Below are 15,273 nucleotides of genomic sequence, written 5' to 3'. Positions count from 1 at the left end.
ACTTTGTATACTATGTTGCGTCTCTACAAACTATAATATGTCATTTTCAGGCATTTTTGGGACGGGTCAAAATTTCACATTTTCGCCATACTATAGTATTGCAAAAAATGTCAAATTTTGACCCGTCCCAAAAATGGCTGAAAATGACATAATATAGCTTGTAGGTAACAAAGGTTAAAAAAGGGCAAAATTGAAATTCAGCACAACACGACTTCTTTACTTTTTGGTGTGATTTTGGATAACATGTTATAGTATGACTTTTTGGTGCAATTTTGAATGTTAAGCTACAGGGATCTTGAACGGCATGCTATAATATGACTTCTTGGTGAGATTTTTGGACGACATGACATAGTATGACGTTTCTATACGATTTAGAATGACATGGTATAGTACAACTCTTTGGTGAACAACATGAACAACACACAACATATTAAACTCCAACAGTTTTTTAAAATGTTTTGATATACTATACTTTGATGTTTTTTTCATGACATTTTCATCAACATACTTTACTATGTAATTTTGATGTCATTTTCATAAACAAACTATTAATTGATATTTTGATGACATTTTTGTTGACATATTACACTATGATGTTTTTAGGACATTTATGCAAAATACTGTGCTATGACAATTTGATGACAATATTTGGGACATACTATAATATGATGGTTCATGATAATTTCATCGACATACTATATTGGGACTTTTTTATGACTTTTTTAATTTTACTCACTAAACTATCACTATTTTTTGTCTTAGTTTCTAAATACTCTACAATGACACTTTTTCCTGACATTTTCATCAACAATCTTTGACCATTTTAACATTTTTTCATATATGATGTTTTCTTTATGACATTTTCATCGACTTACTATACTATGACATTTTTATGACATTTTCATCTGTATATTATACCATTATGTTTTATGAAATTTTATAGATTTTTATTATATAGACATATAATTCTATGAAGATTTTCTGACATTTACTTCAACATATACTATGACATTTTAATTGTACAGTCTTGACATACAATTCTCCGAAGTTTTAAGGATTTTTTGAGATACATAACAATACTATGGCATAAATAAGTAAATAATAAATAAATAAATGACATCATTCTTAAGATTTTTGAGAAAGCCATATTTGAACATACTTGGCATTATGCATGTCCAGCACCCCCTTCATCTTCTCCTCGCCGTCGTTCTCAAAGTACATGAGCTTGCTCTGCCGCAGCACGAACCAGCGGCGCTTCCAGTTGCGGCGGGACAACGTAGACGAGCCCCCGCCCTTCTTGTGCAGCCAGCCCTGCTTCAGCGCCTCCTGCTTGGCCCGAAACCACAGGAAGGTCTCGTCCTTCAGAACGCACCAGCGCCGCTTCCACGTGTTCATCAGACCTCCTGGAGAGAAAAATATGACATTGTTTCTCATGTGTTCACACTCCTCTGCTTTATGATGACGTTTGATTCATTAAAGTTTCAGTGTGGAATCAGAGGGATATATTTGCAGAAATGAAGTTTATTTTAAGTATTTTCCTTTTCTAAGGCAGCCCAGAATGGACAGACCAATTACTGGTTCTAGATAGAGAACAAAGATTCGTTTACGCAAAAAAATGAAAAACCTCTGCAGATAATTCCCAGTAAAAAAATAAAAAAAAGTAAAAGCTGACGAGAAAATGTTTTGAAAATTTGCTGGAATTATTAGATATTATCAAAACATGAGGGGGAAATGTCCAGAAATGTATTATTCTCTTTGATATGTGTTAAAAATTATGTTACATTATGTTTTTTCAGGTAATTTTCAGTTAACTTTTTACTAATTTCTTTTATTTTCCTTTTTGGGCCATTTTTGTGATGTTTCTCATCGCCCTCTTTTTTTAGTATTCAAGTCAGGTTTGCTTATGTCTCAAAGGGTTAAATCACCCGTAGGGCAGAATTTGATGTGAGGATGGAATAATGTTTCTTATTACAGAATTTTCTTACAGAAAAAAATATGGGAGTGAAACATCATCCTGGTTTGAAGCGTGTTATATCGCCCTTGTAGGCAAACCAGTGTAATTTAGAAAAAAGCTGCAGTACTGTACTGTTACAGTGGAGATACCTTTGATGAAGAGGAAGCTGTGGAAGTATGGGAGCGTGACGCAGCTGTAGACGGATTCACGCCGATAAGAAAGCTCATCATCGGTGTCGAACCTGTCGAAGTCGTCCTCGCTGTCCTCAAACTGGCATAAAAAAAAAAAAAAAGAAATGACACATTCAAGATGCAGAACATTAGCAACACTGATTGTACCTATTGTTGGTGGCGGAATACTTTTAAGCACTTTTTAACAAAAAGACACCATTATGAAGCTGCAATCTTTAATCTAAATTAAACAAAAAAGGAGGAACAGTGGTAAAAAGGACCCAGGTCCAAACCATCCTAAGTGCCTAGACCTGGATCTGTTTTAGTTTTAGGTTATAAATTCCCCAATTTTCTGAAGTATTCCCTTTGATGAGCTCCAGCGGTTTGAGGGACACCAGAGGTGCTCCTGCTAACAACAACTCACCGATGACTGCGCCCCCTCCGAGCTGAAGCGGTAAGCCCCCGAGCTGTTGTAGGTGCCTACAGAGCCTCGGTAGTCAGGAGACCACTGGCCGCTGCAAGGGTTGGAGAAGGCCACACTGCCACTGGACACGATGGCGCCCTCATCGTAGTCATCCTGGTCGTAGTCCGAGTCCTCGTCTGGCGGTATGAGCTCCACCAGGTCATCGGACTGAGCCTCGGACGAAGCCTGTGGGTGGCAGTAGGCCGAGTCCCCGCTGGATGAGACGCTGTGGCAGGTGGTGGGCACCGGTGGTAAAGGCAGCGGCTGGTGAAGCAGGGTGCTTGCCGGCAGCGGTGGGGTAACGCCATCATTGGCGTACGGGTCCTCTTCGGACGAGTCATCGCTCGTTCGGATGCCGCTTGTCCGCTGGCCATCTGAGTGGCCGTGCTCACTCGGGTTCGGAGAGTCTTTGAAGGCTTCATCATCGGCCCCGAAGCCTTCATCCACTTCTTCCTCGTCATGACCTCTCCTCCGTCTGCCCTCTTTCTCCTTTTCCTCCCCTTCGCCAACTCCTAAAGAACTTTCGATGTTCCGCACACACTCGTCGATCTCGTCAAAGTTCAGCGAGTCGAGGAACTGCTGCGCTGCCTTGCAGGCTTCGTCCTCCAGGCGCCTGAGCTCCTGGTCGCGGAGAAGCTGCAGGCGGTTGAGGGAGGCCTCAGTCAGGGAGAGCTCCTGACGCTCCTTCTGCCTCTGCAGCGACTGGATCTCCCGCTCGAGTCGCAGGATCTCCTCCACCTGAGACGCTTCGTTGTGACGGACTGCCTCCTCTTCTTCACGTGCCTCCTCAAGGGTCTCTGTTGACTCAAGCTCCTCCAAGGTTTCTGTTGGTTTCACAGCTGCTACTGCAGGCAGAGGCAGAGAGGCCAACGCCTCGGCCCGGTGAAGCTCTTCCAGTCTTCTGGCCTCCTCAGCCTGAGGATCGAAAAAACACAAAGACCTGAAAACCCTCTTCCCACTTCCTGTGGTACCAAAAGCCATTTTTTTGATAAAAACCCAGTTTCCCACACATTCATTAATTTATGGCAGCCCACCACGATCACAATCCATACCAACATAGATTTTCTAATTTTGGAGCTGGACCGGTCATTAGAAGCGCTGTTGAAATTTATAAACTGTTTGGTTATTTGTTGCATGTCACTCTTGGAGCACAGAGAGTACTCTGGGCACAGATGGAGCAGTAGAACCTCAGGTGCTTTGAAAGTGAAACTTAACCTTGCATTTGCCTTCTTGCATGTTTTTTTTCAGATACCATCACTCATCAATCACAAACTTCCTGGAAAAAAAGGATCTGTACTCAAAATTCTAACTGCACTGGGGGAATATTGACTGTTTGATTTTTTAAAGAAAAACATGATATTTTGGGAAAGAATTACAGTCCAAAATAACTGGATGGACATTTTTTGCAGTACTAATGAAGTAACTGTCAAGAAAGGCCAGATGCTTTGGGGATGTAACCATGCACAGTTCGACAATAAACTGACTGTAAACTGAACTTAAGACGGTAAATAGTGAAGAAACACAGGATTTTGAAGTGAACAAATACCTACGTCTTGGTTCAAGGATGTAATAATATATTTATTACATTTAAATTTTATCAAATTTCAATCAACTATCAACATATTCCTGCTGAGACTGGGCTCTTCTGCAACACATCATCACTGAAATATCTAAAATGAAAAAGTAATCCACTTTTACACACAAATGAATCTCTTAATAACCAGTATCATCGTACCTCTCTGGCGAGTCTCTCAGCCTCCAGCCTCTGTCGCTCCCTGCACAAACACAGACAGACAGACGTCAGCAGACTGAAACAGACCGTGAGAAATGAGATTTACGAAAAACACAAATAATTACATTTCCTGTCTCATCGTAGCATTAAAATCCTGTAATGCCCATCTAAAATATGGACTGTTAAGGTCAGACAAGAAGTGTGTATCATCCACAAAATAATAAAGGTTTATTGCATGTACCAAAGTGAGAGCATAATTTATGATTTGGTCTTTTATAATACATTTTACATTTCAGTGATTCAGTGTAGACGAAACTGTGTCACCGTCTCTCAGGGCTGTAGGTACCACTGAGGACACAGAGGTCATGTCCTCAGTATTATTCCTGGGAATTAGGGATTCTGAGACCTTCGTATTGTACAATTACTGATCTCTCTGACATACTGACCTTTTTAATTCTGATATTTCTCGATTCACTACTCATGTTTCAGGCCTGTGATATAAATTAAAATAGGCTGATTTTGTATTTCTTGCCAGAAGTGTATTCCTGGCGTTTAATAAGTGTGCTTTGAAAAGGTATTTTGATTCTAAAAAGACAGAAAAATTGACAGATAATCCATTTTAACAGTTGAATATATGTCTGAAATTTGAAGTAAAATAAATGTAGAGGTTGTGAGATGGAATTTGGGCTTGTGAATCTCTAAAATCCTGCCCTCGGCACAGCCCTCTTTTGATTTCTGCTGCCGTTTTTGCTTTATAGATCATTGTGTGTTATTCTATTGTATAAGTAATAGTCCAATTGAGATTGTGTGCGACTACAAACTTCTTAGAATCAAATTCTACACCCTAAAATGTGATGAGTAAAATAAACTGGTGCATCAGACAGTGAGTATTTGGGGTTAAAAAAAGAGTTGCATGAAAGCCGAAAATGGTAGAATTTGTATGAAAATTCCACTTCTCTAACTTCAGTAGCCCACCTCTCCATCTCCTCCTCCAGCCTCCTGCAGCGCTCCTCCTCCTCCCTCCTCCTCCTCTCCTCCAGCAGCTGGCTGAAGGCCCGGCGGGCCAGCTGGCCTCGAACACGTTTCTGGAAGGTGAGCGCTGCCCAGCGAAGGAGCAGGAACTTCCTCCTCCAGTAGAAAGCCCGGTAGTTCTTCTGAATGACCACAATGCACTGCAGCAGCTTCCTGTACTGCTTCCTGCGTGTGCGGCAGCATCCGAAAGTCAAATTAACAAACGTTAAAAATCTCTATAGAGGTTTTTGCTGTTGTTGGGTTTTGTGTGTTGAGTCGTACCTGGCCATGTAGCCCATGACGTGAGCCTGGATGACCATGGCGGCTCTCAGCACCTCCATCTCCCTCTGCTTCTCCAGGCGATTCTCCAGAGACTCCCGGAGAAAGACCTGGGAGGGGAGCAGGATGGAGAGAGAGAGAGAGAGGAAAAAGGAAGAAGATGGATAGAGACATGAGAAATCATGATTATTGCTCTTCTATCAGTTTGTATAAATTTCAGTGTTAAACATTCAAACAGTGATTAACACTCTGTTACAAAGTTTAAATTGTGCAGACAAAGAAAAGTTTAAATACAACTTTGACAACTCTTTGTAGAGAAGTTGGGAGGATGAGGAGGTATCCTTAAAGATCAGTAATACAACAGAATTCTTCTTTTTCTTGTTATAATTTTATGTTGGTTTTTAAGCTAAAATTAAGGTTTACATAGATGTTTAAAAAAATATTTTTCAAATCATGTTGGAGTTTATCCAGTTGAGTTTTAAATGCATTTTAATATAACAAAAGGTTAGTGGAATGAGGAGCATGTGATGCATCATATAGTTTCAGAAAGTGGAGTTTAGTAACATGAAAACAGATAATGATTTGGTTCATATAGATGATGCAGTTGATTATTTGCTTGTTATCTGGAGAAAGCATGAGAGATGAGAAAACAAGCTCCTTACCAAGATAAACTTTAAACTCTTTAAATTCATTTTGCAAGAGTATTGGTCATATATTATTTTGAACCTTTATTTTATATATCTATTTTTTTTGCTGTAAAACCAGAAAATGATACATGATCTGTTTTGTGATAGTGTCTTGTAATCCCATATGGGAATGGCCGCACTGGAATGACGAAGAAATACAACCACAAAAAGTAAGTAACTAACTTACTAAAAGTTATTCACATGCAGGGTATCGGATTAATGAACAGTAATAGTAACCCAAGTTTATTTTCTAAGCATTTGAGAAATTTGAGCCATTTTTGCAGCATGACTGTGGATTTTAATCAGGTTTTTAATATGGATGGATGATACTTATTAGTCATTTCTTTAATTTTGATTAAAGAATCTATCGAAAACTTAAGTATCTGTCTATTTTATATGTGTGACTAAACAAGAACAATTTAAATTGACATGAAAACAGTAAGATGTAAAATATTAACAAATATTCTCCACTCATGACACATAGTAAAATACCCCCAACTTCTGTTTAACACAGTAAATGCATGCATTACATACGCTGTATTGCACACACACATTATGAATTTACAAGTGAACAGAATAAAAAAGAGAAAGTCCCTCCTATTTCTAGAACATCACCGTTTAACAGACATCCTCTTCCCGAAGAACAATGGAAGTGAACAAAGCTGCCGACATAAATCAAATCCAGATCCTCCCCTCCTTTTGTTCACACTGCTAAAGACCGCAGATTACTGCAGCCAGCGATTTCGACTACATCTCTCTGTGAAAAGACCGATCTTACAGGCACTTAGTGCAGCTGCCCGCTTTAGGAGCCAAGCTGTCGTCCATTGATAGAGAAACTGGGCCCACCGAGGGACGCCGGGGGTTAATCCGATTAGGGAGGAGGAAAATGAGATATGGGACATGGTCTCGGGCGACGAAGACGGTGGGGAAATGTCACGGTGCTACAGGGGCACCTTAGTACAGATTGCCTTTCTCCTGTTGAATGATGTACTCTGTGTGTGTGTGTGTGTGTGTGTGTGTGTGTGTGTGTGTGTCTCTGTGTGTGTATGTTGTTGGCACAGTGACAGAGTTGATACCTCAGCGGTGAAGCACTAATGAGATTTTCAGGAGGAAATGTAAACTTGCCAGGGCGAATTGGACATCACCAACTAGCAGGTTAATTAACAGGGAAACATGCAGTACATGCCCTAGCACGTGCGCATGCACGCACACACACACACACACACACACACACACACACACACTTTCTCTCTCTCTCAAATGCACACAAATACACACTCAAAACCAGCAGAGTCCCCCGTTAATTCAGATTTTGGGTCAGGTTGTACAAGATTTTGCAGCAGCAGTTTAAAGCTCGTTGTGCAGCTGGATAATTCCTCCATTCAAAAAGTAGGAAAAAAGTTAAAAAGAAAAGTACCAGTAACAGAACCAACATGTGAACGTACTCTATTACAAATAACAGGTCCAACAGTGCAAAAGCACTCATTACTCTGAACCTAGTTTCCCTTTTTCTTTCGTAATGTCTTTCCTTTTTCCTCTTTTTTTCTCCATTTCAGCAGCTTTAAGGTTGAAATAATCATTTTTTTTCACACTGCATGTTAATATCGTAAACATTTTCTGTATGCTGCATGTTTTTTTAACATAGCGTCTCATCAAATACAAATATTCTAAATGTCCCGTGCAAGCGACAATCTCCAGGAATAAAAAAAAAAAAGCCAATGCAGAAGTGGCCACTTGAGGCTGGCTACAAAACTTAGTCAATCCCCGCAGACCCCTATGTTGACATGAACAACTTCAAAGCAAAAACAAACATGTTTAATAAAAAATAAACATAGTACTAGAATGAGAAAAAAAAATTGGTGTGCGTGTATATGAAAGCAGTAGATCTGTTCTTTATCTTGATGTATTAATTGTTCAAATATTCAAAACACAAAAAATTCTGGCAGTCTTGACAGATTAGTAAATATGACCAAAAATTCTGGCACTGGCCGGCAAGTGTTAAGACTCACTCATGTTGTTAAGAATATCATTTGTAATTTTTTATCACTGGGCTGAACATAAACAGACACCCACACAAACACACATGCACAAGCATGCACACATACACAAACTTTTTACAAAGCTTAACATGTTACATACAAGTTTAGACTTGTGAGTCCTCACAATGCATGAGCAGGTGTGCATGTCCCCAGAACGTAGCACCAACAAGTACTCACATAAATTCAAAGTGAGAAACATGCAAACATTCACACCAAAAACACACCCTCACTTTATTTAACAACTTTTGAGATGAACCACACAGACTCAAAAAGTGCTGCCTCGCCTTCGAGTGCACACATTTGCATCCCAGTGAATTGAACAACTAATCCTTTTTAATCATTACTATGCTAATTAGCACAACAAAAGCCGCGCTAAGCCTCAGCGCACTTTTGATTCTTGCTGTTGGGGCCTTCAGGGAGCGCCGCTCACCATGACAGGTCAGGCCCGTGGAGAGAACAGAACCGCGGGAGAAGAGCGAAAGAAGAGATGCATCACTTCCAGGAAATTAAGTTTGAGGTTGTAAAAAAACCCCCAAAAAACACAAAAAACATCTTCCAGACAATAGTCAGGACATGTGCCGACTGAAAGGAACTGGAGGCCGCTCGATGTAAATCTCACTGCGAGAGGCAGCAGGACAAAGTGGCTGAATCCCTCTGAGGGAGATAGAATTGATTTAACGGTTTCCAGGCAGTCACAGCAGCAGGATCGGCTTTGTGACTCAGTGCTGAGAGGCTCTGCAGAGCGCTTTCAGGTACTGCGACTCTCCCTGGTTGAAGAATGACTGAAGCAACGACTGCAAACTAAAATGCAAACTGATGTGTTTTTCCATCAAAAAGTGAATATTCAAGAAGACATAAAAAAGCCCCATGAAAATAATTTCACTGCTGCCTTTTGTCTGTGCTTTTCAGCATCCTCCTGAATGAGCGCAGACACCAGGAGAATACGTTATCATTGTTTGTTTCTACAAACCAAGAATAGATTAAATTTGTATGTTTTAGCGATGCAATAATATATTGTGAAACTCTACCGTGGTATACAAATTAATGGTTATACTGTGTACAGTATTTTTACAAAAAGCGACTGGAAAGAGAATCTCACCTGTATTTGCAGATTTCCTTTTTCCCCTTGACCTTCTCTGAGACTTTTTACTCATACACCCATTTTATAAAATGGTTTACGTAATATTAACAATCAATAAATCAATAAATGTTGCTCTATTCAAACACAAATATTCCCCGCTGGCATATATGACGGGAGATGAATGTTGTAACACAGTCACAAACTAGAGCTACGTCAAAAGCTACACTTTTGTTTTGTTTACTAATTCAATTACTTTTCCAGGCCTGGAAAATATGATTGTGATAATCTAAGACTTTTTTAAGGTTTCCTATGACTTGGTAACCTTGTAGTGTAAGGATTGATTTTTTAATCCTTTTTTTGCATGCTCTTTTAAACAAGACATCATATTCTTTATTTGTGGTTTGGAAAATTAAATATATTCTGCAACATTTGAGCCGTTTATGTATGCTTTCTAAGACTTTCAGTTCATACACAAATGCATGTAAAAACTGGCAGATGGATGAACTGAGCTCATATTTTTCTCATTCAGGTGACACCTGAGTGCTACCTGTTACTGTGGTCTCATTGGACCTGTACACACACACACACACACACACACACACACACACACACACACACACACACACACCACACACACACACACTAATGACCATTCATCCGTCCTTCCCATCACATACATGGCATCCCTCCCACTGCTGCCACCTCTTGCAAGCTTCACTTGGTCATGCTGTGATTAGGGATCTCTGAGTCCCCCATCTGGTCATTTCCCCACAGCATTCACATACACATACACACATATATACACACCATCAACACACACACCACACAACACCGGCTGGCAGTAGTCATACTCTTTCTGATGCTGTAGTGCAGTGGAAGCAGAGTGCAGTTACAGACTGAGGCGGATGCCAGGGACTGGATCAATATACTGTTGGATTCATACGCTTTCATGTTGTTCTTGGACTTTTCAATTAATTCTCACACACACACACACACACACACACACACACACACACACACACACACACACACACACACACACACACACACACACACACACACACACACACACACACACTCAGAGCCGGCAGCCACACAGGTGGTTTCACCAAGCTGGATTTGTAAGACGCATGAAGCCAAATTAAGCCTTTAGGGGTGCAGAGTGCAGCTGACACGGATCGGGAGAGTGAGTCTGCATCCAGTCATATTCTCGTTAGGAAGGAGAACAGGGATCAGCTGGTGTGAGCCACAGGCAGAATGAACGTCAGGACATTCAGGAAAAAAAATCAATTATACTGAGGAGAGCTGAGCAGGAGGGAAACATTTTTACCGCTGATAGACAGAAAATGCAAATCAGTGGGAAAATTGTTTCGGGGGAATATCATTTTCTTTCAGAAATACAGTTTTGAATAAGTCAAAGACGCCTTCACCGATTTTCAAACACAAATTATATCAGTTCTACACTGTAAAATCTGACAAGTTGATTTCACTTGAAAAAACAAGGAATCTGATTGCCTTGAAAATGAAAGTAAATAGAAATATGTCTTAGTTTATGTTTAATTTATATCTAGTTGTTAATTTTATTTGAAGTTTAGCTTATATTTTACTATACAATATATCTGTTTTCTGCTGGCTGCAAACTAGTTCATCATTGACAAAATCATTTTTTGTGATGATCCAGTAAAGTCAGAATGACTTAATTTACTGAAGATGATAACAAGGTAATTTCACTTGTCATTTTTAAGTTGCAACAACTTCACAAAATTAAGCAAATACATCTACATTCGAAGTGAACACTAAAACATAAAGTAAACATAAATAGTTACATTTACCTTCTCTTTTCAAGGTAATTTGTTTACAAGATTATTTTAAGTAAGATCAATTTGTCAGATTTTACAGTGCAGGAACAAAAAAAGTGAACCATGTTTCTGCACAGCCTGATCGCTCGGAGATTTTGGGCATGGCTCAGCATGACTTAGTGCTTTTAAACTACCGATGGGAACAGCAATGGACTTAGCATGATTCGACTCGAAGAGGACAAAAGTGCAAGTGAAAAAAAAACCTACAAGGACAACCTCCTAAAGTCCTCCACTTCTTATTTCTCAAAGGGAATATTTATGTGGTCAAATTCAATAAAATCATCAAAAAAGGATGCAAAAATGTCAAAATAACTTACTGTGAGTATATAACTAAGAGAGATCCTGATCTCAATGGGTTTTTATCTGGTTAAATAAAGAATATAAATAACTAAAAGCACGTGTCCCTCACCTTGGTCTTTCCCAGCTGCCACTCTGCGCTGCTGCTGTCATAGAGGTGCAGCAGCTGGATGCAGCTCCCCCGGGGGTCGTCCGGCATCGTCACGCCCCGCATCAACACCTTGTACCTGCAGAGCGGCGAGGTAAAGCAGAGAGTTCGAGTCCAGATGTCCTGATGTGGTTTACAGGACAGAGCAGCAAGGATCGTATTTGCATCTTGTTTGAATATTTACCAATAAAAGACCAAAAGGTAATTCTACAGCGTTTGATTTTGTTTTAATCTTGATGTTCAGGATCTTTTCATTCTATTGCCTGCAGATTGATATGGGTTTTTTCTCCCCTCAACTTAACTAATATACTTACTCATAGCATTAATTTTGTTTTTACTGATTTAGGAAATGAGATTACATGGAGAATATTGGAATTTAACCCTTTGAACCCTGAGCAAGTTGGTGCTGTTTCTTTCAAAAATGTGGAAAAGGGCAATCGGCAACTTGGTAAGAAGTGTTTGACAAAATGCAAGAAATTAACAGATTTAGAAAATAATTTTTAAGAAGCTAGGGAAAAACTACATTTGTAAATATTGTAATTACGCATTTAAGATTTTGTTAAAAAAGTTATTATGATTTTTGAGCACTTTTTTAAAATTTTCTTTCTGTTACTGATTTTTTAAAATTATTATTTATTTAACTTTTTTTTCCATCAATCTTCCATTAATTTTCAAGTACTTTTTTTTTTTTTTTTTTTTTTTTACCAATTTCTTGCTAATCTTTGGGTCATTTCTTCTTTCAGTGCTCACTGCCTTCCTCCCATGTTCAAGGAAAAAAATCAAGTTTTACAGGGTTAATAAAACATCTGCTTTTTTTGTTATCTGTTGTTGCTAACCTGCAGAGATTCAGACAGACAGAGCATCGTGGACAAAACCATCAGTAAAATCAGTGTTGGTGTGTAGAGACAAACCTGGAGCAGAAGTCTTGGAAAGGTCTCCTGATGGGGAATCCAGTGCGTCGAATCTTGACCGTCTCCAACATGCCGGAGTATCTGAGCTGGTTCAGAACCAACGTCTGATCAAACTGGTCAGGCATCTAGACGCAGACGGTGAAAATAGAAATTTAGGATAAAAATAAGGACATTTTGCTGAAGATTGTCACATTTACATCTGACATAGCCACTTTTGGGCCTTAGGAAGATCTTTAAACAATGGTTAAATATGTCATAAAATGATTAAAACATCCTAAATCTAATGTAATTTTACACCAGTTTAAAGCACATATGTATTGGAGCATCTTTGAGTACTTAGAAGGTGCTGTATAAGTCCTATCTATTAATATCGTTACCATTTTATTGTGTTTTCAAGTTTAAGACAAGACAATATATCTTTTGCTGTTATTAATGAAAAACATCCTAATATTCTTTACTAAATTTATGCTGATTTCACACAACAACGAAAGTCACGTCGATATGTTCCAATAACATTAAAAAATCAACTTAAAATAACCAACAAATTTCCCAAAAACACAAAAATCAACCCAAAACAGAGAGGATCCAACAGTATCCTGCAGCATCAGCTGATGATTTTCACTCAGTGACAACAGGACACTTTAACACCGCAGGACACTTTCATTGATGTGTCCTCTGCAGCTCAGTCCAGTCAATGCAGCCGCTGCTCTCAGGACATTTTTATAACGTCATCGATTAATCTAGGACGCCGTGCACAATGTGATCCTCTCATCCAGCAGCGTTTGACGTAGGTGTCAGTTTTTCACAGCTGTGGTGATTGATTTTATATTCAGACTCAATAACTGTTTGAGAGCACTCACAGGGTTATTATACGGCGTACTTTACACGGGTGAAAGGGTTAAATGTAACAAATTGTGCTTTGTTGTTTGCATTCTACATCTACAAGGACATTTAAAAACGCTGACAAGGTTTTATGGAGGTTTTTTTCTTTTTTGGCTACTGGGGGTACAAGTGGAAGAAGCTGAAAACACATCTGACATGTTACTTTATTAAGTGTTCATGCTGAACAGCAAACACAAAGCAAATGTCTGTTTGTCTCCCACTGATCAAAGTCAGCTTCATAATCACTCTCTTACCTGGTCTCACAGAAATATGTGAAACAACAATGTGGTAAGTATTCTTTTGACATTATGTGCTGGCACTTTACGTCCTTTAGTGTACTTATGTCACTTTACATCACTCTATGTGCTTACATCTCTTTACATGTTTATGTCAATTTACATACTTACGTCACTTTATGTACTTTGATCACTGAATGTTGTTAGGTCAATTTACGTGCTTATGTCACTCTACGTACTTACTTTACGTACCCAAGTCACTGTACATACTCACTCCATATTCTTACATCACTTTAACTACTTAGGTCACTTTATGTGGCCTATGTAGTCACTTTAAGTACTTACATAACATTACACTGTACTACCACTTCAAGCACATGTATTCAATATTATATCAATATTTTATTTATTTAAAATTCATTATCTAAACCTTACAAAGTAGTTTTGGTGCCAAAACCCAACTATGCTGCCGTCATGCAAATTTCAACAAAATAAGTGCCCCTACTATGACATGTGGTGTTCAGAGTTTGTGTTCACTTCACGTATTTCTTTGGGATCTCGTTGTCACTCTCCTTTTAGCTCTCGTTTTGTTCTCCACCAACTCCTGATAAAATATCTGCCTCTTTATAAAGAGCTTTAGCTGCTAAAAGTTTCACTTCCCTCACCAGGTTGTGTCTAACTGTGTCTGGATGCTGTTTGCTGCTGCAGTGAGCAGTGAGTTTATCTTCGCTTGTTTGGTCAAAAAAAAGCTGCCTGCTGCTGGAAACACACAGACTGAACCAGTTTGTAGGTTTTAAAACCAGAACTTTGATCCAAAACATGCAAAACAGCTGCAAAAAATTGTCCTTTAAATTCCTTTGAGTGCTGAATCAGTCAACCTTCGTCATATGACGTCTACAGCCAAACCCCCACGCCACTTCCATCCCTTTAAACGCCAGTTCTTCACATACATAACGCCGGATACCACTCACACACGAGTACATACGACAGCAGCAGCCAGCAACAAATCAAAACCCTCCACAGAGCACACTTGGCAGTGAGATACCATTATGACTTACAGAAGTGCATTCAGTGAAAGCCATTTTCCCGGGGACCCCTCTCGCCCTGTAACCTCGGTGGGCGTCAGGGGGCTCAGAATGAGAGGGGGCTTTCATGCCCGCTCGTAATGCCCCTTTTATTCAGCGCCCGTCTCCCCTGATAGCCCGATGATGGCCCATTTGAGCCGCAGAGATGAAGGGAGGCCAATTCACCACCAGATCTTGACTGGGTGATTGAATGGCGCCCTTTAACTGCCACCGGCGACAGAGAAGAACCTCATTAGCATAACTGACATTTGCATACGTCCAGGCCGCGGCGCACAAAGCCGAGCGGTGTCAGGAAGCTGCCCTCTGCCTCCTGCCTTTCTTTGCCTCCTGTTTACTATCTCTATCGTTTCCTCTTTTTTGCTCAGATTCTGGCAACGGCTCTTTCGGCGACTCGTAAACAGTCGCTTGACCAACTCGGTGAATGAAATTTCTTTTTCATT

The 15,273-nt window shown here is 39.7% G+C and overlaps 1 protein-coding gene across 1 annotated transcript in view; it reads right to left on the bottom strand.

Moving 5' to 3' along the window:
• The window catches only part of myo10 (myosin X), a 127,445-nt gene that overhangs the window by 1,195 nt on the left and 110,977 nt on the right, over positions 1 to 15,273 (bottom strand). The window contains exons 20-27 of the mRNA XM_042497410.1: positions 12,631 to 12,755; positions 11,684 to 11,798; positions 5,613 to 5,719; positions 5,295 to 5,516; positions 4,323 to 4,362; positions 2,549 to 3,502; positions 2,104 to 2,224; positions 1,160 to 1,403 (exon numbers count right to left, since the gene is read on the bottom strand). Coding sequence (XP_042353344.1) covers positions 1,160 to 1,403; positions 2,104 to 2,224; positions 2,549 to 3,502; positions 4,323 to 4,362; positions 5,295 to 5,516; positions 5,613 to 5,719; positions 11,684 to 11,798; positions 12,631 to 12,755 — 1,928 coding nt within the window. The remainder of the gene's footprint in view (positions 1 to 1,159; positions 1,404 to 2,103; positions 2,225 to 2,548; positions 3,503 to 4,322; positions 4,363 to 5,294; positions 5,517 to 5,612; positions 5,720 to 11,683; positions 11,799 to 12,630; positions 12,756 to 15,273) is intronic.

This window comes from Plectropomus leopardus, chromosome 12 (genome assembly GCF_008729295.1).
Source record: "Plectropomus leopardus isolate mb chromosome 12, YSFRI_Pleo_2.0, whole genome shotgun sequence".
Lineage (NCBI taxonomy): Eukaryota > Metazoa > Chordata > Actinopteri > Perciformes > Serranidae > Plectropomus > Plectropomus leopardus.
The sequence above is the reverse complement of the archived record's forward strand: the minus strand, read 5'-3'. Positions and strand labels throughout refer to the sequence as shown.